Below are 26,794 nucleotides of genomic sequence, written 5' to 3'. Positions count from 1 at the left end.
ACAAAATAAAAAAAAAATTTTTTTTTTTTTTTTTTGCGATGGCGTTTCACCTCGGCTGGAGGGCAATGGTGCAATCTCAGCTAACTGCAACCTCCGCCTCCTAGGTTCCAGCGATTCTCCTGCCTCAGCCTCCCGAGTAGCTGGGATTACAGGCATGTACCACCATGTCCAGCTAATTTTGTATTTTTAGCAGAGGTGGAGTTTGTCCATCTTGGCCAGGCTGGTCTCGAACTCCTGATCTCAGGTAATCTGCCCACCTTGGCCTTCCAAAATACTGGGATTACAGGCGTGAACCACCACACCCAGCCTGAAATAAAAATGTATCCATACCAACCAGTTGACTGCACCTCATTCAGCCCATTCCCTCGGTCCCTGACTTTACTACTCATTCACTATATGACCTCAGATAAAAACTAACACTTCATTTTTTAATAAAATGTCTCACGTTACTTTATTTCACTTGATTCTCAAAATCACTCTCCACAACTAACTTAAAAGGGATTCCTTTTTGGTCTCCAACCATTGACTAATGCTTTTATCACTTTAGGCATCCAGAGGCTTCCTGCTTTTTTCCACTGCTTTCCAAGTTCCCCCAACTGAAAGCAGAAAGGGTTTTCTGATGTTCTGTTTTGCTACAAAACTTTCAATAAGGCTAACAAATCGAGGAGTTGTTTGAAGAGGCATTTGCATTATAAGTAAGTTATATCTAATTATGGAAGTATTTATATTTACAAATATTTATAAAGTCTTCACACCAACTAGCAGATGAGGAAATCTGAAGGAAAGCAGAATAATTCCTAAAATCCCACTAAAACAAAGCTATCATTGAAACACTTTTTCTCTCAATTTTCTCTGACTTATCAGCCTGTCAATTTTAAAATGTTGGAATTTAAAACTTTGGTCATAGGTCTTCTCACCCTACTTTCTTTCAAGGTGATTGATTTCAGTTCCCATGACACAAGCAATTCTAATTTTAACTTCAGCCCACACTTTTCTTCTGTCAGCACAAGACCCATAAAGTCAGATGCCTTCTTCAGCATCTCTGCTTGGAGAGCTCTCATGGTCCACCAAACTCATATCTAGACAACACATGTTCTTCCTTTCTATATCTGTTCTTAATTTACTACTAAATCCTCCTTTGGTCTTGTAATTTCATAAAGATCTTCCTCATTAAGCTTCTTTTGAATCCATCACTTTACTTCACTCTTTTCCACTGTCACCATCCAGTCTAACTACCATCCCATCTGGATGACTACCATGCAGTCTCTTGACTAGTATGGGAGACTTGAAATAGTCTCCCAATTTCTGCTGTTGTTCCAGTCCACTTTCTATAGTCAGAGCGATCTCTTCCACTTAAACCTGCAATGGTTTCTCATGGCTCAGGATAAAATCTGAAATACTTAATATAGCCTACTACACCCTGCATAACCTAGTCCTGGGCTATCTTAATGGGCTTATTTCAGCTACTCTTTCCTAACCATCATTCCCGTTGCCATCCTCAACTTCTCTCAGTTACCATGAGCATGCCATGGTTAACTCTTGCCTCAAGGCTTTGAGATAAGCTACTTCCTCTCCCAGTGCAATCCTCCCCCTGCTCTCTACCCATCTCTTGCCTCAGTAACTCCTCATCATACTAGAGAGGCCTTCTTTGACCACCACGCTAGATAAGCAGTTATCCATGTTAGAGTCTTTGTGCTCTATCCTGTCTTGTGCCAGTTACCACATTCAATTGCATTATTTACACTATAATTATTTCATATCTGCCTCCCTAGCTGGCTCCACAGAGTACCATGTAAGTTCTAGGAAGGCAGGAATCACATCTGTCCTGGGCAGTGGACAACTCTGCACACCCACCTCCTGCAATCCCGCAATGCTGAATTCAGTTTTGGATGTGTTAAGTTTGGGTGCCTGTGACTATCCTATAGGGGTGCCCTAGAAGCAGTTTAAGTGCTCAAAATGTGCTGAGCTATGTGCTAGGTATGCTGTACACAGGATGTCTTTGAGTAATTAATCTCCATAAGGCACATGAGGAATTATTAGTAGAGAAAATACAAATAAATTGGTAAGCATTAAGGTATTTTAAAATGCATTAAATGTTAAAAAGAGGGAAAGACTTAAGTACAAAGATCTAGAGTTGAGTCTCAGCTTTACTACATCAGACAAATCTTTAAATGTTTGATCCCCAATTTTATCATCTGAAAAATTAGGGTTAATTAGAATATTGACTTCACAGGGCTATGTAAATAACTAAATAAGAATAGATATCACTTTACAAACTATAAAGTGCTACTCAAACAATAGTTTATGATCCAGGGCTGCTTACTTTGAACTTCTAAGGTAATTTGTGTGTTTACATGTATATACATACACATGCATACTTATTAAAGAAAAAAGTTAAAAGCAAAAATGTAAACTCAATCTAGAAGCATTTGACTACCTATAATTCATAGTGAGCTTTTATTTTATTCTTTACTGGAAACTTCAGGCAAGAGCTACTATTCATTAATACAAAATTTCAAAAATAACAAAAGCTTTCTGAATTCTAGAGAATATCTGTTCCAGAAGTAAATTAAAGGAGAAAGCAGACCAAAAGCTTAATTATGCCAGGTCAGTTATTTCTTTCCCAAACAAGGATTCACATCTGTTTAAAAACAAGGTCTCAAAATCAAATAAAGGTTAATGCAATGTAGAATTAAATATATCAAATTGCTAAGTTTTTATCAGAAAGCTCTATCAGGCCTAAAATTCTTTGATTGTAACATAAAAACTCTAATGGATTTTAAAGTACTTTATTAATCAATAAAGACAAACAATGCTAAAGAAAAGTTAATGAGTATATTTTTGTATATTTTAATTCTTCAAAAATAATACACTTGAATGGAACATAAACAGTAAATGTTAATTAACCAAAATGAGCATCTTACTACACTACTAGATGTCAGAATTGACTATCTGTGACTTAAAAAAAAGATGCTTCAAAATTGTATTAAGGAAATATATATTTTTACTTCCCTGGAAACATTGGGGAAAGTAAAAGGAAAATTGTTTGATAAAAGGAAAGGGTCTCCAGGAATCATACCTTAAAGACAAGGGAAGCAGGCATCACCATTAGATGATCTAACAGGAAGGGTGATGTGATGGTTCAGCAGATCTGGGTATTAGTCAGAATGCATCCCATCCCAAGTGATATGTTTAAAAGGAATGCTATATGCTTAAATGTAGAGAAAAAAACTCCGCAATGATTTGGTATTTATTATCTTCAAAACTGTAATTAGTACTCAACAGCAGAGAAATACCAAGTAGATAGTAATTGTTTAATTCTTTTTTTCACTAATTTAGTCAACCTACGAAACAAAATGCCTCAAGAAAAACTACCAGACTAGCTTTTTTAACATATTTCTCAGTCATGATAAAAGAACACTGATTTTAATAACTATCTCTGCCTTCACCTATATTATATTCATGACATAGATAAACAATGTACATGTAGAGTCAATTTCAAAAGGAAAAAAAAAACAGGGCCAAATCAGTTTCTCCGTTGGTGACATGCAAAACTGGGATAAATTAGTTTAGTTCACAACATTGCTTTCAGCCATGCTAAGGGATTAATACAACAAAATTAAAACACTGTTTCATTTCTATAATTAAAAGAAAAGCAATTAACCCAGGCAATTATTTAAACATTGGCTCACTACATAATTGACAGCCACGCTTCAAAATAAACCGCCGTCTTAGATGACATAGACTCAAAATGTGCTAGTTTGCATACAAACTGCAAAACAACTTGGACAACTTTCGTATAAGTAAGAGAATCTTGAAAAGAGATTACAGATTCTCTTTTAATAAATGCTTAAATGGTCTACTCTACTAATAGCATTTTCTGAACATATCAGTAACCAGTAAAGACATACCCTTTTCAAAGGCACTCCCACCTTCAAAGCCCTTTTACTAGTGGGATGCATGCTGTCTGAAATGGGGAGGGAGAGGAGGCTGGAAAGCACCAGCATCATAGCTGTCTGTTTCTGCACCTGCCTGAAACAAAAAGGCGGTGTCCCTTGGGGAGAAACATGCCTAAAATAAACCAAAACCCCAAATCTTATCTAAGTTTCGACTTATAATAAAGTTGTTTGTTCTTCTTAAGAGAAAAAAAAGGCCATTTTTCACAGAAAACCAAAACAGGAAACAAATATGGTATCTCTAAATACAGAAGAGAGAAAGGTATTCATCTAAGTACAAATTAGTTATATATACACAATTACAATATGCATTCTGAATGAAAATAAGGAAGGTCTTCATATTTATAAATGTGTTCCAAGACATAAAGAAGTAGACAGTTCAATCTACTTAGATTTGGTGAAGTGATCCAAATGTAGCCCAGAGACCCTAAAGAAAAAACTACGCTAATATGTTAGAAAACAAAAATTTAAGACAATCAGTAGGAACCACAGAAAAATTTCCTTAGTGCTTTTTCAAGGTTGAATCTGAATATAAATTACCAGAGGAAAGCAAATCAGACTTCACATCAGGTGGTCCTTCTTAAAATTAAAAACAAAATTCTTAGCTACTATTAACTGGCAAAAATATTAGGCTTAGAACCTAGGGCACATCTGTTAAAGCTAACAGAGTGAACTTTAGGTGCATCATTTATTCTAAGACACCCAAATATACACACTAATGATTTTAGCTTGGTTATATATCAACACTCTTTTCAGGAGATAGTGGCAAACGAGATATATGCCCCAAGGTACTTCAATCTTCCTGCAGCATACAATTCATTCTAAATATAATGTAAAACATCTGTTCTTAATGGAACTGTCAATTTCCCATGAACTTTTCTTTTTCATTGACATAATCAAAACCCCACTAAAGCTACATAATAAACTGTCTTAAACAGATGTGCCCTAGGTTCTAAGCCTAATATTTTTGCCAGTTAATAGTAGCTAAGAATTTTGTTTTTAATTTTAAGAAGGACCACCTGATGTGAAGTCTGATTTGCTTTCCTCTGGTAATTTATATTCAGATTCAACCTTGAAAAAGCACTAAGGAAATTTTTCTGTGGTTCCTACTGATTGTCTTAAATTTTTGTTTTCTAACATATTAGCGTAGTTTTTTCTTTAGGGTCTCTGGGCTACATTTGGATCACTTCACCAAATCTAAGTAGATTGAACTGTCTACTTCTTTAACCTCTTTGGATCAGAAGAGGTTAAGAACAACATCAGTGCAAGCCAGGGGGCAAGTATCTACCTAATGCTAATTCCTAGTGAATTTGTTTTTTATTTTCAAAAGAATCCTTAAATGTAGTAAAAGGGAAAGTTCAAAAATTCCTCTAGATAATTTACTTCGGTATTTCATGTATTTGCCTGTACTGATGCATGAAGTGAGATTCTCTTTAGTGATTTAGTCCAATCCTATAATTCTACAGAGAAGAAAATTAAAGCTCTACTGATTAAATAATTTAGCCAGTTCACACAGTAAATTAATAGAAAAATTATGACTAAAACTGAAGCTCCTGAATCCTAGTCCCTCCTCCATAATACGACATCATCTAAAAAGTTCCTGTGTAGCTTTATTATTCCAGCAAAAGTACATGTGATCCATAACCAATTCTTTCATCAATAACTTAAACATTATTATATAGTCTATCATATCCTTTATCCTTCAGTTTCTCAGATTAATAAGTAACTTTGATAACTGCAGAGAATACATGTTTTCTGGTCTTCTAAATTTAATCTGTTTCATCTTCATAAGACAGGGTTGTACTATGCGGCCCAAGCTGGCCTCAAACTCCTGAGCTCAACAGGTCTCAACCTCCTGAGTAGATGGGATGACTACTCAGGAGGCACATGCCCCTGCGCCCACCTTTCATACCACTCTTGATGAAAGCTTGGAGAAACTGACATTCTAATATAGGACTCCCCATATGAAATCATCAACCTATTTATTGTTACCTGGGAGGTGCCAGCTCTTTCTGCCTGCTACAACTGGCCCTTTTCCCTCCATCACCCTTTAAAACGAAACACACTAGGTTTCTGAGAGAGAAGTTAATTACTTCTCACAAAGTTAACTATTATGAAGGTTAAGGACCTTAAGAAAACACTGCACCAGATGCATTTAGGAAGGCGTTATTACTCTATGCATCCAATTCACAGCATTTCAAATGGCAGTTTTATATATATATATATTTATTTATTTATTTATTTTTTTTTTTTAGACAAGGTCTCACTCTGTTACCCAGGCTGGAGTGCAGTGGTGCGATCTGACTCACTGCAATCTCCGCCTCCCAGGCCCAAGCAATCCTCCCACATCAGCCTCTAGAGTAGCTGGAACTACAAGTGCATGTCACCACATCTGACTAATTTTGTATTTGTAGAGATCAGGTTTCACCATGTTGCCCAGGCTGGTCTTGAACTCCTGAGCTCAAGCAATCCACCTGCCTTGGCTTCCCAAAGTGCTGGGATTACATGTGAGCCACCATGCCTGGCCTTGGTGATCGTTTTGTGTTTATCCAACTTTTTGTTTCTAAATCTGAACTGGACAAACGTTCAACGTTTGAACATAACTTCTAGATGCTGAGCAGCACACACCTTGCTGAATAACAGATGACTCAAGTTCACAATACATTCTTCTCTCCCTGCTAATATGTTTATAATTTCACAAATATTCTTATATTTTTATCATATACCAAATAAGCGATTTTCAAAGTGTTATCTGTGGACTCTTTCAGGGGTGCAAATAGCTAATAGTTTTCAAACAAGGTGAGATTTGCCTTTTCACTGGGTTGCTATTTCCCCTGAAGGTGTAAAAGCAATGCTGACTAAAACTGCTGGTACTTTGGCACAATTCAGGAAACAAACTAAGAATACAATGGTATTCTTCACCATCATACACTTGAAGTAAAAGAAAAAAAAAAACAGAGACAGTTGCACTTAAGAAAGTTCTTGAGGAAGCAATAAAAATGACTGATTTCATTAAGTCTTGACCCTGAGTACACATCTTTTTACTATTCTGCAGGACTAATTAGGAAGTATGTAACAAGCCTTTCTCTACATACTAAAGCATGTCTTCAGGAAAAGCACTTGTGGAACTGAGTTGTGAGCTGAACTAGCAGCTTTGTTCATTGAGCTACAATTTTACTCAAAAGTCAACTGAAAAAAACCATGATTATGGGACTTAGGTATTTGGTAGACATTTTCTAAAAAATGAGCAAAGTGGACTTTTTACTTCAAAGAACACATCTGATAGTATTTGTGATAAAATTTAAGTTTTTCAAGTGAATTCTAGAATACTGGAAAACTTGGGCCAGGCATGGTGGCTCATGCCTATAATTCCAGCACTTTGGAAGACTGAGGCAGGAGGATAGCTTGAGCCCAGGTGTTCGAGATCAGCCTGGGAAACATAAGAAAACTCCATTTCTACAAAAAATTTTAAAAAGTAGCTGAGCTTGGTGGCAAGAACCTACAGTCCTAGCTACTTAGGAGGCTGAGGTGGGAGAATTGCTTGAGCCCAGGAGTTGGAGGCTACTGTGAGCTATGATCATGCCACTGCATTCCACCCTGGGCAACAGAGCAACATCCAGTCTCTAAAAGAAAAAATACAAACCAAAACTAAAAAAACTTCCATCTACCAATTTGCGCTTGATAGCTTCCCAGTACTTACAGACTTTTCTGATGAGCTCAGTGGTAACAGCAACAAATTTGATTTTTTTAATATTGTATAAGGAAATATGCCAACGTTTAAAAGATCTATGTAATTCAGTCAATATTTTCTAAATTATAAAATCATGCATGAGTAAAAGGTAAGACAGACCAATGGATGTTAGTGATCAGAGTATAAAATGTTCATTGAAATGTTCACTGTGGTTTCTGATTCCACAGTGAAACTAATGTTTAAGAAACTTCCACTTCTTTTGGTAGAGTATCAAAAAAGAATGGGTTCAATTATGTGAAAAGGCTACTAGGATATTCCTCCCTTTTCCAACTACATTTGTATGTGGCTGGATATTCTTTTTTATATAATTAAATCAAAAGAACAATGCAACATATTTAAGGCAGAAGCCAATAAAACTGTCTTCTATTAAACGAGAAATTTAAGAGACTTGCAAAAATGTAAAATGCTATGTTTCTTATTAAATTTTTTGTATTAAATAATATAGTTATTATTCATAAAAAGTTATGTTATTGTGCAGTGGGTTTATTATTTCTTTAATAAGTTAATAAATACATTTTTTAAACATTTGTTTTAGGCTGGTCGTGGTGGCTTATGCCTGTGATCCCAGCACTCTGAGAGGCCAATGTGGGAAGATGGCTTGAGTCCACGGGTTTGAGACCAGCCTAAGCAATATTGAGACACTGTCTCTACAAAAAAAAAAAAAAAAAAAACTTAGCTGGGCATGGTGGTGCATGCCTGTACTCCCAGCTACTGGGGAGGCTGAGGCAGGAGGATTGCTTGAGCCCAGGATTCAAGGCTGCAGAGAGACATGATCACATCATTGCACTCCAGCCTGAAAAAAGCTCTTTGGAGCCCTCAATAATTTTTTAGAGTATAAATGGGTCCTGAGACCAAACAGTCTTAGAACCAGTGTACTTTGTGAACAGACTGGGTTTGTAAAGAGGGGTACATGCAAGGTGGCAAAAGGGCTTCAGAGCAGGCAGAATGGAGTACAGTCAAGCAAGCCAGGCTCAGTTCCAACTTCATCATACATATGGCCAGTCAGCAACCTCAAACAAATTTCTTTGAGCTGCAGTTTCCTCTTTACAAAATGGAACAAATGTATCCACCTCAAAAGGGTTACTATGAAAATTACACTATCTAAGAGCATCAAGTACATGTTATAATGCTGGGAACAATGTTATATCATCAGTATCTCTACATATTAAACATCCACTCTCAAGAAATAGTCCCAAAAATTTGGGGCAGCAGTAAAATCTAGTAAATCTATCATGTTATCACAGATATTTCAATGCCTTCAGATTTTCTTCTTTTTTTTTTCCTATGAAGTAGAAAATTAAAATCTAGATAATGCAAAGAGGTATTAGGATTCTCTTCCTGCATGCGAAGCAACCAGTGAGCCTTCTGAATATGCTTTCAATTCAATATTTCAAAGCATTCTATCCAAAGGATCTAGAATTGGGGATGGGTGGGTGTGAGAGAGGACAATGAAAACAAGAGAACCCTAATAAATCACAGAAAATGGTGCCAACTAAGGACAGTAAGAAAGCTGAACTGTTTTAAAAACAGCTAATATAACTGCTATCTGTAAGAAAACCTTCAAATACAACTAGCTGCTTATAACTTAAACACACTTACTAGCACTCAAGTTATCACAACTATTTGCATTCTACTTTGCCATACCATACAACTTATCTTTTTGTGCCTATGTATATTTCAATTTGCAAACACACACATGCTTTGAACCACTACAACACACTGTAATATTACCTCAGATGTAAGCAGCTTACAATCTTCTCATTTTGCTGATCATCTCTTATGTCTAGTTTAAAAATAAAGTAAAATGTGCATACTCAAGCATAATCCCAGCAGAACAAAAATAAACAAGTTTATCTTAAGTAGTAATTCATTTGAATACCATACTCAGTTAGAAACTGAATGTAATTTACAATCAAATTGCTATTTGCATTAATAATTCACAAAACAATAGAAGTTCACTATTCTCAAAATATATTTTCAGTACACTGTCTTGAGAAATAGTGGCCACTTTTAAAGTCTAGTCAGGGTTTAGGTTTAGCACACAGCAAATGTGGAAATTTGACAGTGTTGTTTCCTTAAGTATCAGTTTGGGTGCACCAGAAAAGATTTGGGCTGGGTTTACTGGAGAGCACAGGAAAGTCCATTATTACAGATGGTCACTGGCAGTAGTTTCCCATTGGAAAGTCTGGTAACCAATATTCACATCGTTCTCAAACCCTTCATGTAAGATTTTGTGTTTTCCATACTTAATATCAGCTAGGAAGCTTTTTAAAGAAAAACAGTGATGACAAAAGAGAAAAAAAGACTACCTTAGGGAATGGCTCACAGGAACAACTCGATATAATAGAAGGCCACGGGTTTTCTGGAAAACAGAGGTGACTACTTCAATGCCAGTAGTCACCACTCAAAAGATGGACTTATTTTTAAATAATACAAACAACACACTAAAGCTCCAGAAAAGGAGAGAGACTTAATCCATCAGAATTGAGTCTAAAGGTGAGGAAAATCAGCTTCTCTTATTTAATCTCCTCCATCTGCACCCCATGAACGCAGGCTGTGTCCTTACCTTATTGATGAGGACAACTAATGCTCTGAGGGGCTTGAACTCATGTGCCAGAGTAATTTTGGAAGCGAAGTCTCTTTGAATCTATTCTTTTTCTCCCCTACTATTCTAGAGCTTTGAATTATTAAGTACAAATTTTCTGCAAATAATCAAATTGACTGGAATTACATTATTTAAAAAATTCAGATGAATTGTTTATAATTAGGATATACACTTGAGGGAAAACATAAGGAATAATAATTTATGGGATTTTGCAGCACAGATTTCCAATTAGTAAAATTCAATTAAGTTTTTATTTATATTTATCTTATTATGCCTAGAGACCTTGTGATGATAATAAACCATAATCATTTAAAGCTTAGAAAATGTGCTATGTTGACATGGCAGATAGTATCCTTAGCTGCTCACTTATAGGATTAACTCATTTAATGCCCCAAGTAATCCTAAGAAGTAGATGTTATTATCCATCTCATTTCACAAGAGGGGAACTGAGGAATAGAAGTTAAGTAATTGCCCTAAAGGGACACAGCCTGTAAGAGGTAGACAGGCCTCAAACTTGGACAATAGGGCCCCAAACTTATTAATATCAGCAATTACTCATTAGAATTAAGTTTTCCAGTCAATATTTAATAGAAAATTCTTACCTCTGGTTTGCTAAGGCTGGATGACACCAAGGAACCAGATCCCACATCCAAATCCCACTGCTTTTTACCATGATTTTCAGGATCCAAGGCAGCAATTCGCCCATCTAACGTGCTGATAATTACTAATGATCTGTAAATATTAAAAATATTTTAAAAATTAAACAGGTCTCTAAGATATTGGGCACACTTATCACACACACTCAAAAGACATCCAGCCCATGTCCAGGTTTCTATTGGTAGAAAGAAAGAGGGGCCCTCTACCAATCTTGCCACAACTGTCTTTGGACCAAGACAATTTCAATATGCCCTTTATCTACTTATGTCACTTATGAAAAGCCCCAACTCATAGGTCACCCTTCATTTCACACTCTAATTCCCATAAGGAATACAATGTCCCTTGGTTTGTCTTCTTCTACCTACCTACCTCCTGAAAATCTTTCCCCTGAAACACTGTCTTCCCTGAATGTTCACTTATCTTCTTGCGCTCATAGAAACCAGGCTTTCCCTGAGGACATGGCTTCCCTACAGAAGCACAGAGAATTTTTTTCTCCCATTACCCTTGCTCAGAATGGGGTAAGTAGACTCCATGTATCTCATTGCAATTTTTAGACCATTTTTTCTCCTCTCCTCTCTGAAAATCCTCAGGATCAAACTGTTCTGTCCATTACTCCTCCTAGTAGACATCTAACTGACCCTTAGGTAACTAGCCCCATCCTGAAAAACTTCAGCTGCTGGTTTACTGCTACTACCTAATATATTTAACATGCTTCGGCCTCAGTTATTTGGGTTTTCATTATCTGTCTACCTTGTTTCAGCAACTCCTGTGGTCAGACACTAGACTCATTACAAATCACCGCAACCCCCTACCAATCAACTCCTCTTTTTGGCTCACTTCCTCTACTTCCCTAATTCCCCAACTTCTGACCCCACCAGAACCTACAAGCCACTGATACTATGACTTTCACTACCACCATGCCGTCTTCTTTCTTAACCAGTTAAAGTCCCACAGTCCTTCATCTTAAGCACTACCCTGTGGACACATCAACGCCCTACCCTGACTCTCACATGTCACACTCTGGAAGAACTGGTTGAAGTCAATCTTCTCCCCTTTCTCACTCCTACATCTGTGCAGTTGAATGTATCTGAAGAGAAACGTATCAGGTTGACTATCCTCACTTTAATTAATAACCACCAACCTCAAAAAGGCTATTAATGATGTTCAACAATCATAACACCCTTCCCTAGTCTATCCATTATGCCACTGAGCCACGTTAACCATTTCATGACTCCCCGCTCCTCAAACTTCTGATACCTGCTCTTTCAAGCTCACACATTTCGGTGACGATGCTTCCTATTTCATGGAGAAAAACAGAAGCAAATAGCTTGCTTCCTACCACATCTCTATCTATTCATCAGTACCTGGACCATGACTTCCACCTCCCCTCCTGTTAGTGCAAGTGAATTGTCCACACTCCCATCTACCACCAACACCTCCACTTAAGCAATAGAGCTCCCTTACACATTCATGAGGTCTTGATCCTAAAAATGTCTCCTCTCACCCCCAAGTCATCAATCATGCCTTCTCTACTAGAATATTCTCATCAGCATTTGCTATAAACTGAACATTTGTCACCCCCAAAAATCCATAAGTTGAAACCTAATCACCAAGGTGATGGTACTAGGAGGTGGGAACTTTGGGAGGTGATTAGTTCATGAAAGTAGGGTCCTCACTTATGATATTAATACCTTTATAAAAGCATCCCCAGAGACTCCCTCACCCCTTCCACCAAGTGGGAATGCTTCTGTGAAGAATTAGTCTTTGCCAGATACTGAATCTGCTGGTACCTTGATCTTGAACTTCCCAGCCTCTAGAGCTGTGAGAAATAAATGTCTGTTGTCTATAAACCACCCAGTCTACAGTATTTTGTTATAGCAGCATTCAAACCTGCTACTACTTTCCCCAACTTAAAAACCAAACCAGATCAAACAAAATGAATCCTTCTCCCTCCTCAAGCATCCAATCTATTTCTTACCCCTCTGCAACAAAACTTCTTGAAAAAGTTATGTATTTTCTCTAAATATCCTCCTCCCCTTCTATCTTGAACTATTTCTAATCAAGTTCTTACCCCCACCACCCCACTGAAATGGTTCTTGTCAGAGTCAGCAATGACCTTCACACTGATAAATCCCATGGTCTCACTTCACTTGACCACCCAGCAGCACCTGACCAGCAATTTCTGTCCTCCATGAAACAACTCTATGTGGTTTCCAGGACACCATGCTCTTTTTTTTTCGGACTCAGTACTATGCTATTCTTTTTCAATTTCATTCTCTGGTTCCTTCTTATCTTTGCTATCTCTTAAAATAGTCTCTACCTGCATGTAACTTTTTTGGTGATTTCATCCAGTCTCATAGCTTTAAATACCATCTATATGCTGGCAACCCCCAAATTTATATCTGGTTCCAGGCCTCTCCCCTGAACGGTAGACATACATATCTAACCACCTACCCAATTTAGATTGTCTACTAGGCTTCTCAGAATTCACATATACACAGACAGATTCCTCCAACTCTTCAAATACATCATGCAAAATTTTCCCTTAGGGCCTTTTCAGCTACTGTTTCTTCTGCCTGGGGCATACACCTCCAGCTACACAACAGACTCTCCATAACTTTTTCTTTTCTCTCTCTCTTTTTTTTTTTTAAGACAGAGTTTCGCTCTTATTGCCCAAGCTGGAGTGCAATGGCGCAATCTCGGCTCACTGCAACCTCTGCCTGCTGGGTTCAAGCAAGTCTCCAGCCTCAGCCTCCTGAATAGCTAGGATTACAGGTGCCCACCACCAAGCCCAGGTAATTATTATATTTTTTAGTAGAGATGGGGTTTCACCATGTTGGCCAGGCTGGTCTCGAACTCCTGACCTCAGGTGATCCAACCACCTCAACCTCCCAAAGTGCTGGGATTACAGGTGTGAACCACCTGCCTGGCCTAAATATTTGTTTAAAGGACGACTTGTACAGTTGTTCTAGAAATTTGTTAGATATATTTTTCAGCTTTAAAGACCATGCTGCAACTTTATCTCTCCTGTATCACTTGATGCACAATGTATATAAATTCAAAGTAGAGCCGCTAGTTGACCAAGACAGACATGTGCAAAGTAAACCCATTTGAAACCCTTCAAAGAGCAATTAATTTAGTTTCCAAACACTACACTAATTCTAATTTTGAATTTTTTGAATGGCAACTTAGTCTGACTTGTGAAAGTAAAGACTTTGCCATCCTACAAACTCAAGTAATTTTAAATAACAAACCAAAAGAGAACCACCCAACTTCCTGCCCTACATATTATCCTTCTGCTTTCTAAAGAAATTTATTAGGAGTTGGTAAAGCAAAAGGATACTTTGAAAAAAAAATATTTTATAATAAAGAGTATAAAAAGTCACACCTTAGATATGCCACTTGATAAATAAAACAACAGAATCTAATTAAGTTAGAGATCAACAGTTAACCACCAAGTTAACTATTTCCCAGTCCCATTGTAGAGATGTTTCATTTTTCTGTTCAAGAATCATTAACCACAAATAAATGGCTGAATGAAAAAAAAAATCTAATTGAAACAAAATTTAGCATGAGCAAACAGTGTTGACCCATGAAAAATTAAGGACACCATTAGAACACTTCAAATACTATTTTCCTTTTAAATTCTGGACAAACGTTTTTCCCCCTACTTGGACATTCTATTTACTACAGTCCAAAAAAGCTATACTTTTTCTGAATATGTTGCTAGTTGTGTGCTAAAAGTATATTCAGAGAATACCATTCTAGCTCTCATCTTCAAGACAAAGAAAAATTCAACAATAAAATATGCATATACATATCATTATGTATAAGAACATGTTTTAATAAGTAATCTGGTATTTCATATTTAACTATTCTTTCACTGAAAACCTATAATGAGGTTATACTTAACTGAGTCAAATACTCTGCTTTCTGGCCAATATGTTCTGCTTTTGAAAGTAAGATATTTTTATTAACTATTATGTTTAGGCAGTATGTGAATATTTGAGCAATGTTTAAAAATATAAACATGGGCAGGAACAATTGAGTATCTCACTGTTGGCTGGGTGTGGTGACTCATGCCTGTAATTCCAAAACTTTGAGAGGCTAAGGCAGGAGCTGCTTGAACCTAGGAGTTCGAGACCAGCCTGTGCAACATAGTAAGACCTCATCTCTATAAAAAAAAGTTTTTTAAAAATTAGCTTGGCATGGTGGCACATGGCTGTAGTCCCAGTTACTTGGGCAGCTGAGGTGGCAGTGTCATTTGAGCCCAGCAGTTCAAGGCTGCAGTGAGCTAAGACCGCGCCACCATGCTCTAGCCTGGAGGACAGAGTGAGACCCTGCTGCAAATATAAAATAAAATACAAAGTATCTCCCTTACTTTCTTAATGGCAATTGATACTTAATCTAGCGCTTAGATTTGAGTGGGGTACCCTTTATTATTTTGAACCCTTGAAATGAGAATAACAGCAAATCCCCTAACAATTCTATCAGGTATCAAAAAAGGTTATTCTTCCTCTCTTGTGTTACAAGCCAGCTATAGTATTCATTATGGGCTCCTCCCCACAAGCATGTTTCTGGAACGGAGGTACCCCTTCTGATGTGGTTGGAATTGAGTAGCACTACTAGGGCAATAAAGATTTTCTACTATACCTAATCACCGTCGAAGAGAGAGGTGCTTATTGGCACAACATAGATCAAGAAAATCACCGTCTAAGAGAGAGGTGCTTATAGGCACAATATAGATCATCTCTGTCAGTAAACACTTCAGGCTGAATGCAGAGATGAACAGAGGATACCAATGAGTTACAGCATTTAGTGCGCTATTCCAATAACAAAGACATGGAATCAACCTAGTGCCCATCAGCAGTAAACTGGATTTTGAAAATATGGTACATATGTACCATGGAATACTATGCAGCCATAAAAAATAAAATCATGCTTTTGTAGCAACATGGAGGGAGCTGGAGGCCATAATCCTAAGAAAATTAACATAGAAACAAAAAACCAAATAACTGCATGTTCTCACTTATAAGCAGAAGCTAAACATTAAGCACACATGAACACAAATATGGGAGCAATAGACACTGCAGACTACTGGCAGGGGGTGAGTTGAAAAGCTACCACTGGGTACTATGCTCACTACCTGGTTATAATATACTATGTACAAAATCAGCACATGCAGTTCCTGTATCTAAAATAAAAGGTGAACTTAACAAAAAAAGATATGGCATTTAGAATAAACACAACCAGGTGCAGTGGCTTTCATTTGTAAACCCAACACTCAAGAAGACTGAGGCAGAAGACCTGTTTGGAGCGCTAGGGATTTGAGACCAGACTGTGCAACACAGTGAGACTCCGAATATACAAAAATACCTCAAAAATTAGCCAGGTCTGGTGACATAGGCCTGTAGTCCCAGCTACTCGGAGGCTGAGGTGGGAGAATAGTGTGTACCCAGGAGGCTGAGGCTGCAGTGAACTATGACTGTACCATTGCAGTCCAGCCTAAGTGTTAGAGTGAAATGGTATGTCCAAAAAGAAGAAGAAACATAGAGATAAAAAATAAAAAATGAACACCTTCCAAAATAGGAAGAATATATGGTTAATTTATCTCCCCAATATCCACTTGCCCTATTTTGAAGTTTCCATTATCAAGATGAAAACTCATAACTTATTCAAGAATTGAAGGAAATGTAGAGACAGCTTTTCCAGTGGAAAGAATCAGAGCTATAAGTCAGACCTGGGTGTACACCCCATGGCTCTGCTCTTACTCTTCTCATGATTTCATCTGACTTACTTTTTCACAGGCAAAATATGGCTATTTCACCTATCTCAGTATAACCCAAATGTACCAGATCATAAAAATAATCTGGACTACTTGTTAAAAACCATTAAAAGTTAACACGTTTCATTCTAAGAGGGGGACTGGAAGAATGTAGCTTAACAAGCACCCCAGATGAGTCTCATAAGACCAGTTGTGCAAACACTGTTTTACCGTAGAGAGCCATTTCCATAGAGAAAAAATAATAATTTATGACGTGAATGAAGAAGGCATATCAAACATCTCTGTCAGTAAACACTTTAGAGACTTCTATTTCTCTTACATCTTGCTGTAGCTTACAAAGGCACTCAATTTGGATGATTCTTCAGTAAGCCCTGATCTCTTACCCATCCAATTCTTGGAAACTACTCTCAAGAAAGATTTTCAGTGGTTTCCTAACTGCCAGATCCATTTCCTTCATCAGGTCTGTCCTCACAAAAGCCACCGTTGTGGCTACCTCCTCATTCTGGGCATTCTTCTTTCCTAGTTTCTACAGGACCAGTCCCTCCTGAGTCCTCACCTATCATTCTTATAGCTTTCAATCTCTATATAGCAAGCACTTTCCCATTTGTACCACATGTTCCACTGAGATGGTCAATGTTCACAGCTTCACCTCCATCTGTAGTATGACAGCCCCCAAATCTGTACAGGATTTATAGTTCATCATCTCTCCCTATCCTAGTTCTGCCTTTTCAGCAGGATCTACTTGTTATCACCATAACAGGCTCAGAAAACTTCTTTCCCACAACCTATTCCTGCCACTTGAAAGTGTAGCCATCCATCCTATTACCTAACATTTAAATCAGACATCAACTCTTCATGCTCCCTTACCCTCTACATTTAAACAACAGCCATGTACTTTTAATTCTATTTCTGAAGCTTCTCTTAATTCTTTTCTGGCAGGATGCAGTGACTCACACTTGTAATCCCAGCACTTTGGGAGGCAAAGGTTGGTGGATCACCTGAGGTCTGGAGTTCAAGACCAGCCTGGCCAACATGGTGAAACCGTGTCTCTACTAAAACTACAAAAGTAAGCTGGGTGTGGTGGTGCACACCTGTAATCCCAGCTACTTGGGAGGCTGAGGCAAGAGAATCTGAGAGGTAGAGGTTGCAGTGACCTGGATTGCACCACTGCACTCCTGCCTTCAAGACAGAGTGAGGCTCCATCTCAAAAAAAAATCTTTTCCTTCTTTATTACCACAGCTCTTGCCTTAGAGCAGATTCTCATTTCTCATCAGGACACCTTAAAATGTCTTCTAACACATTTTCCTGCCTCAGGTTTCTTTCCCCTCTCTTCTTCCCATAGCTTTGTTTTTGTAATAGAGAGCTAATAAACTTCCAAGGTTCCCTGAACCCACTGAAGAAGAAAAGGTCACACTGCTTGGTATGGCACATAAAGCCTTTCACAATCTGGCTTCAGTGTACTTTCCTAATCTCATTTTTCTGCCTCCTCTGCCAGCCCAACCCCCTCTCCCCTCTCTTTCCCAGCCCTATGCCCCACCCCCTCCCATGGGGTGAACTTTTCAAAAGATCTTTTATTTGTCTATATTTTTCCCCATGTCTTAAATCATTACACTTGCCAAATAAACACTGTGTATAACTCCCCTGTCTTTTGAGGAAATATGTAAGAACCAATCAAAATATTCAACATTTCTTGAAACAACTATAATTACTATATAAGGTTTTATAGAATTCCAGTTAAAAGCAGAAAAACATGACTTTTTAATGCACCTTCTATTAAATGTTCAATTTCCATTCGGTTATTTAAAAATACTGGCAGTCTCATGGATCCCCATTTTCATCTTTGTAAGATCTGTAGGGGTCCAGGAGCCCTGGCTTAGGAACCACTGCTCTGTGCTCATTCTATGAACTCCCTGCTCTGTCCCCTTGCTCACACTATTCTGTTGCCTACACTATTCTTGATATTTTCCTCATTCCAGGACTCAATAACTTGCCACTTCCATTCTTTTCACTCTCACACTACTTTTACGTCACTTATTATCTAAGACTGGATAGTTTAACACAATGATCTGTCAGGCTTGGAGCTTCCTAAGGAAAAGACATTTATCTACTCTCAGGACCTAACAGTACCTAGGCCCCAATAAAACTAAATAAATGTTTGTTGAATGAATGAAACTTGGTAGGACAAACATATTATCTACATAAAACAACCACCACCAAAAAGGCTGAGAAGATGAAAAAAGATGTGATTTACCTAAGGTTATGTACCAAATATGAAGTTTTGAAAAGGAGCAGAAATTCAGGTTTTCTAACTCTGTTATTCTGTTAACTATAAGTTTGCACAAGTGGCAACTACTATATTACTACAATGCGCAGCTTTTTATTCCTCTCGGAAATCTCACAGATGTTGTTCATCCTGTAATTGCTCTAATTATGTTCTTAATTTAGGAGAAATGACTTTTTGCCACAATGAATATGCAATAAAAAAAGAAAAAAGGTGCTGACTTAAGTTACCCAGAACACCTGCCTATTTACAGTTAAGTTTATCAAATTCTGGTAAGTATATTTTAAATTTCTTCATAAAATTATTTTAAAGGCAGCTTATCTCCTGTAGAAGTTTCCCATGTGAAAGAATAGAAGCAGGTGACAGGAGAATATTATATGGATTAAATAATTTCGACATTAACAACTGCTTATTTTAAAATTTCAAATTTCCTTTCTGGAGGTTGAGAAGAAGGCAGTACTTCACAAAACCACAAATCAAATGTGATTTGGTTGAACCTGTTTTTTTTTGGTGTAGCAAAGAATCCTTTACCCAAACATGTGCTTTCACTAAAGGAAGCATATGTTCTTTTTCAGAAACAAACTAGGACTGATTGGACTTTACTTCCTGGTCCTCACCTACTAAGTAAATCTTCAAGTCAAACCTCCTTCACTTAAACATATGACAAGACTAACCATGCCCCAAATCATAACAAATACATCAAAAGTATTACAATCTTAGTTTTCAGTGATACAGAATTTAACATGAGCATTAATAGATATCCTTTTCCTGTTACATTGAAACATTTTTGAAAGTGCCTTTTCGGCTGGGCACGGTGGCTCAAGCCTGTAATCCCAGCACTTTGGGAGGTCGAGGCGGGTGGATCACGAGGTCAAGAGATCGAGACCATCCTGGTCAATATGGTGAAACCCCGTCTCTACTAAAAAAAATACAAAAAATTAGCTGGGCATGGTGGCGCGTGCCTGTAATCCCAGCTACTCAGGAGGCTGAGGCAGGAGAATTGCCTGAACCCAGGAGGCGGAAGTTGCGGTGAGCCGAGATCACGCCATTGCACTCCAGCCCCGGTAAGGAGAACGAAACTCCGTCTCAAAAAAAAAAAAAAAAAAAAAAAAAATTGCCTTTTCTACTTTAGTCTATTAAACTTTTTTTTTTTAAAGACAGAGTCTCACTCTTGCCCAGGCTAGAGTGCAGTGGCACGATCTTGGCTTACTGAAAGCTCTAAATCCCAGGTTAAAGTGATTGTCCTGCCTCGGCCTCCTGAGTAGCTGGGACTACAGGTGCGTGCTGCCACACCTGGCTAATTTTTATATTTTTAGTAGAGACGGTGTTTCACCATGTTGGCCAGGCTGGTCTCGAATTCCTGACCTCAGGTGATCCACCCACCTCAGCCTCCCAAAGTGCTGTGATTACAGGCATGAGCCTCCACACTGGGCCCTATGAAACATTTTTAATCAAAATGGTCATTTATAAATAGAATGGGATTAAAAACACACACATTTACCTCCTTCCCTCACATTTAACTCTGCAACTTTTAAAACAATTTGTAATAAAAATATTTAAGAAGTTCCCCTCCTACAAAAAATAAATAAATAAAAGCAAATGGAATTATCAGGCAATGTTTAGGGAGTGAAGAGACACGCTGAAGCTATAGCTCAGAGAACTGATAAAGACAGGTCCTCTGCAATCTAGAAAATGCCTGTGAACTCAGGGAGCTGAAATCAGGAGAAAGCAGTCTCCTGTCCCTGACCACGTAGTTTAGGCACAGTCCTGGCATCAATTAAGCTGAAGATAATTTTAGACACAAAGGATACTTCATTACTTGCCCAAAGTATATTTATTTTGGCTTATAACTTGCTTTGAAAGTTCTGTGTAAATTCTTCTTTATATGTGACTTTTAGTTAACTGATATGCTACTAATCAAGGGTCCTAGCAGTTAAAAATCTGAGGAAGACCAAGTTGCTGTACCTTTGTTTTACATCAGATCACTTTGTAAAATGACAGGAAAAAAATAAGAAGAATTAAACCATCTTATATTTGCAAATACTTTCATGTATCTCATTTAATAAAAAAAAATCAGTTTAGAGATGCACACATTGAAGAAACACTAGAGATTATGTCAGATTTAGAAACACTTTTGTTAGAGAAGATTAGAGTCAGAGGAAAAAGGAACATGTACTTTGCAAATTAGTGACAGTTAAGGTAAAACCAGTGCGTTACAACTTCTGAGATAGTCAGAATGATTTTCCAACCCATCCCAAGAACCCCAAGTAACACTCTGCAATTTGCTATTTCTGTGGAAGTCAGAATACTGGTAACTCACAAAATTATATAAACATATATAAAACTTAACAGTGAGGTGAGATTAAGACTTTCTTCCCAACTTTCTGCAATGACCATCTCACTTAAATATCAACTAATGTAATGTTTAACAGAAGAAACATGAACAACAAGACTGCTACCAGAAAAACAAGTTTATTTTAGCTAACTTTTAAAGAAAAAAAAATAGCTTATTCACTCATTCACATGCTTAATATGCAGAGCAAGCATTTAGAATGAAACCTTAAAATTCCATGAGAAGAAAAAAAACCAATGAACTGGTGAATCTCAGATTGCTTCTTGATTATCAAAAGACAACATGCCAAAAAAAAAAAAAAAATTCTGCACCTCCTTCTTTTTAAAATTTTTGCCAGTATCGCAGTTCTTCACAGCTGTTCATTAAAAAACCTGTTTAATTCAGATCTGTTCCCCTAATACTCGTGAAACAAACAGAATTACTGGTCTATTATTACTGAACTAATATTCTCTAGGTTTTTATCTTTTTTTTTAAAGAGCATTTAGAAAAAAACTTTTATAAAGTTTGTATATTGATTTGCTGTTGACCCGCCACCGCTCCTGGCTAATTAAAGGTTTCGCAAACATTCCACACTATCTTAAATTCATACTATAAGGTAGCCCCGAAAACTAGGCCCTATCTCTTCCTCGCCAATTCTATTTAGTAGAGATCACATACGCTCTTCAAGCCAAAATTCCTGTTTTCATTGTAATTTATGAGAAAGAAATGACCCTCCTGTTTGCTAAGTGGATCTTTTCCAACTACCTTCACCTCCTTGCCTGTTCCTTTCATTTTCCTTTTTTTGACATGGAGTTTCACTCTTGTTGCCTAGGCTGATATCATCTTGGCTCACTGCAACCTCTGCTTCCCCATGTTCAAGCAATTCTCCTTCCTTAGCCTCCCGAGTAGGTGTAATTACAGGCACCCGTAACCATGCCCAGCCAATTTTTTTGTATTTTTAGTAGAGATGAGGTTTCATCATGTTGGCCAGGCTAGTCTCGAACGCCTGACCTCAGGTAATTCACCCACCTAGTCCTCTCAAAGTGCTGGGATTACAGGTGTGAGCCACCGCACCCAGCCCCTTTCATTTTCATTCTGTCTACACAGGCTCCCTCTTTTCAGTAAATAAATAAATTCAGAGGTTCTTTCTCCTAAAAATTACCTCATCAGTGAGGAAAGGAGGGAGTGGGGCAGAAGGGCCTGAATCTTTAACCTTTTATAATTTGAGTATTGTCTCTGCTGCTTCATTTAAATTCTTTAAGTGTGCTCATCATCAAATCTCTTTCTTCCCAGTCCTCATTCTATACCTCTAACCTAGCCGGCTATATTTCTGTCTCCTTTGCTGGCTCATCTTCCTCCCTAAAATAAAAGGTATTTCCTGAAAATGAGCCTACTCTTTCCCACAACTTCAACTATTCATATTTACCCTGCCCTCTCACTGGCTCTAGTCACTCATTTCCACCCACCTACTAATATCTCCCTCTGGATGTCCTGCCTGCACCTTCGAGTCACATGTCCAACACCAAAACCCTTACCTTTTCTTGCCTGCTGCCCTAAACCTCTTTTCTCAGCTTCTGGTCACCCAGTCTCAATCTTTGGACAAGGGTACCAAGAAAGGAAAAATAAATTCACTTGCCAGGAACCTAGAGTTTGCATCACATATCTCAACTCTGCCCCCTCTGTTCTATACCACTTTACATGAAACCTCTCATCTGAACTGCTGTAACACTCTCCTTCTGGTATTCTTAACTCAAGTTTTCAGTATACACCATTGCTAGAGAAACATTCCTTAGGCATAATTTTAATCAAGCCTGGCATTCAGGATACTCTGCCCAACATTTCTCAAACTTTAACCTGAATGTGAATCACACGGCGATCTTGTTAAAATGCAGACACTCTCATTCAGTGAGTGTGGGGTGGTGCCTGATTCTGGATTTTTAATGTACTCCCAAGTGACGATGATGCTATTAGCATCAGGCTATACATATACACAATCTGCTCTAACCTATTTTTCTAGCCTCATCTATTTCTCCCTGCCTAGCATACATATGTGCATATATGTATATCTCTTACACACACACACACACACACATATATACAAAGACAAAATGTTCTCCAAACATAATCTCCAGCCTCTGTGCCTCTTGCTGTTTCCTCAAGTCCTGTGACTGTCTGTTAAATTTTACCCATTTTTCAGGAACCAACTCATTCTGCCATAACCTTCTCTTATCTTCTTACCTACCTCACTCCCATACCCCATCTAGTAGAACACCACAAAAACCTTGGGACATCCCTGACACTGGCACTGTTTCTGGTCTATAATGCCATTATAGGTCTTCTCGTTTCATCCTTACTGTTAGACTGCACACTCTCCTGGAAGGCCAGGACTACCTACCTAACCTCTGTCACCTAGGGCATCCTTGGGCTCTTGTTAACCAGTAAGTATCTGCTGAAGTGGCTTTGAATTCTAAGAAAAACAAAACATCTCAACTCTACTTCATGTAATTCATTTTGAGAAGGAGCTTTAGAAATTTCTTTACGATAAACAAAAACACTCTTCCAGGAGAACTGACTCATTAGCAAACCTAAGAAAACTTTGTTCTATAATTATTTTTTGACATATAAACATTCAAATAATGCCCAGAGAATTTTGGTACTTATCATATTTGTAGTAGTCTCCAGGTATATAGATCAGAGTTCTAATACTAATTTAAAATTAAATCTAATTTGTTGCGATCTTGTAATGACTATATTATAAGCCCCAAATATGTTCCAATCCAGGACCTAGCCCTCCCTGGTTTAATTTACTTAATGCTCCTTTTAACACTCCATTTATGAAATGGGACCACACTTTCTCCTCAGATATAAGATTGGCTGTCCCCAAAATTTACTGTTAATATGCCTTATATTTGTGTCTAGACATTGAAAAGTGCTTTAAAATAAGCACCTTGAAGTAGCATTTTTAAAAGAATGCTTAGAAACTAAAAAAAAAAAAAACCTATATTAAATGTTTATACAGTAAACCCCTTATTCAAGAACCTAACCATGGCTCCTAGGTTCAAGAACCAATATTCAGGCAGGTGGATCAAGAGGTCAAGAAATCAAGACCATCCTGGTCGACAAGGTGAAACCCCGTCTCTACTAAAAATACAAAAAAATTAGCTGGGCACGGTGGCCCGTGCCTGTAATCCCAGCTACTCGGGAGGCTGAGGCAGGAGAATTGCCTGAACTCAGGAGGCGGAGGTCACGGTGAGCCGAGATCGCGCCATTGCACTCCAGCCTGGGTAACAAGAGCAAAACTCCGTCTCAAAAAAACAAAAACAAAAACCAATATTCAAGAACCTGACTATAGCTCTTAAACTTTAGCGTCCAAGAATTATCCGGAGTGCTTGTTAAACATGCAGATGCCAAGTTCTTACCCAGGGAATGTCTGATTCAGTAAAACTGGGGTGGGGCCTAGAAAACTGTAAGTTTCACCAGCATCCCCAGGTGGTTCGGACGCAGGTGTTCCTCAGATTTCAATTAGAGACACTGATCTCAATCCTTGTCCGGGGACACTACAGAGTTGTGTTTGAAGGAAAATGCAGACTCTCTTGCTAAAGTCCTTTCTCAAAACAGCTGTCACGCCAGCACAGACAGGAGGTGATGTGCGTAAGGAAAAAGAGGGAAAGGTTCCTTGGAAGATAATCAATGCCCGAAAACAATGAAAGAGGGTAAGTGGCGTTTCTTTGCAACCTGGGAACTCCATTCTTCGAGCATCTCCCGAACCTGCGAAGATGCTGCTCTGACCCGTCTATCAGGACCAGGCGCTCGGGAGCCGAGCCCAGGTAGGACGCTGGCCGAGGGATAGGAGGGCGTCGTGGCCCCGTGCTCGTTCCCAGGTCGACAGCTGAACCTCCGCAGCCAAGGGAAGACGCCCGCCTGGCTCCCGGGTCTCCGCCCCTCCCCGACCCTGCATCCTCAGCGTCTCGCGCACGTAAACACGTCGCCTTCCCCGGGTCAGCGGCCCCTTACCTGCCGCGCGGTCGCAACTCCGCTTCATCGTCGGGTTCTGGACTCCGCGGCTCCTGCTCGCCCGCGGCCGCCGGCAGCGCCTCAGCGTCCTCCACAGTCACCTCGGCCGCAGCTACGGCCGCCACAGCCGGTACTCGCGCCGGTGAGGTGGGAGCAGCGGCTGCCCCGAGGCCAAATGCCGCCTCCGCCGTCGGCACAGGGAGGTTGCGGGCGCGCCCCGCGGGTACCGTCCCTGCCGCGAGCCCCAGCAGCAGCGGCAGCAGCAGAGCCCGTACCAGCAGTCCCAGGCGGGTGGCTCGCTCCATCAGCGGCCTGCCTCGCGCGCAGGCATGGAGGCGCAGCCACGGGCGCCTGCCTCTCCCGCCGCTCGGAACTCCCACCAGGGCAAGGACACGCTAGGGACCCTACCGTCACCCCGACGGCCTGGACAGCCAGCTGTGTTCCCGGGCCACGTCTCAGCCCGGCCTCCGCCGCTGCTACCTGAGTGACAGCCTCTCTTGGACATAGCCCATTGAGCAAACTTTCCCCGCGTCTGCTCCCTCATTGGCTGCGGCCGCTGCCACTCAATGTTCCCAGGCTGGCCTTGTTAGGGAAGGCAGACTTTCCCTGGTTGTCAACATCGCGCCTACCAATCAAATCGTAATTTCGTCGTTTGAGGCCCGTCCCTATTCCGGATGCAATTACCAATGAAAAATGCCCCTCCCTGCCGTTCTTTTTACCTGATTGGTGTACTTATCAGTTCCCGGAATACCTTTCCTGCAACAGATTGGCCATCGCGGTGATTGGTCTCGCCCCTCAAAGCTAGGCGCTGGGGAACACTTGAAGATTATTGGTAGAAGTGGATGTCCCTCAAAGGTCTGCGCTACCTGCCTTTTGATTGGTTGGAAGCGGCACTTACTACGTGGCGGATTCTGACTGTGAAGAGGACAGTCCCAAGTGAAGACTGGGAGGCAAGTCTCTTGTGACCGAGAAGAGGTCGACCTTAAAGGAGCTGGCATTGTAGCTCTTCTAAAGCCTAGTCTACTTCGGAAGGCGCAAGCGAAACAGGAAGTGGCCACAAAAGTCGTGTGGTCTCTAGAAGTGCCTGGTCCTACTTGTGGCCCCAACGGTGCTCACAAGTCCGCTTGTTAGAGATGGCAGTGATCTGCGACAATCCAGTCCACCCGACACGCCTCCCGCCTCCTTAGGAACGGGAAGAAGCCCCAGCGCAGTGCACTGACGTCTTTTGCCTAAAATCACGTAGCTAGTTGGTCACAGAATCATGACTTTAATTCATGTGTTCTGACTCTGAACTGGCATGCTTTCTACCGCACCGAAGTCAGTGATGAAAGTGCAAAAGGACAGAGTGGAAAAGATTGGAATGTTCAGCCAAGGCATTTGAACTTTTAATACAGCAAATAAGGACTTCCTGAA

The 26,794-nt window shown here is 39.4% G+C and overlaps 1 protein-coding gene across 3 annotated transcripts in view; it reads right to left on the bottom strand.

The window, feature by feature from the left end:
- The window catches only part of EIF2AK3 (eukaryotic translation initiation factor 2 alpha kinase 3), a 71,379-nt gene extending 45,503 nt beyond the window's left edge, over nt 1–25,876 (bottom strand). Inside the window, exons 1-3 of one of the 3 annotated variants that reach the window (XM_078348935.1) lie at nt 25,382–25,876; nt 10,915–11,044; nt 10,017–10,069 (exon numbers count right to left, since the gene is read on the bottom strand). Coding sequence is in view for 1 of the 3 variants with exons in the window: in XM_002757522.6 (XP_002757568.4) it covers nt 10,915–11,044; nt 25,382–25,686 (435 nt within the window). In the remaining 2 variants the exon portion in view is untranslated. Of the gene's footprint in view, nt 1–10,016; nt 10,070–10,914; nt 11,045–25,381 lie in introns of those variants that run through there. The other 2 variants (XM_002757522.6, XM_035272013.3) reach the window with 2 other exon arrangements.
- Nucleotides 25,877–26,794: the final 918 nt, after the last annotated feature.

The sequence above is a fragment of the Callithrix jacchus genome, chromosome 14 (genome assembly GCF_049354715.1).
Source record: "Callithrix jacchus isolate 240 chromosome 14, calJac240_pri, whole genome shotgun sequence".
Taxonomy (NCBI): Eukaryota; Metazoa; Chordata; class Mammalia; order Primates; family Cebidae; genus Callithrix; species Callithrix jacchus.
The sequence above is the reverse complement of the archived record's forward strand: the minus strand, read 5'-3'. Positions and strand labels throughout refer to the sequence as shown.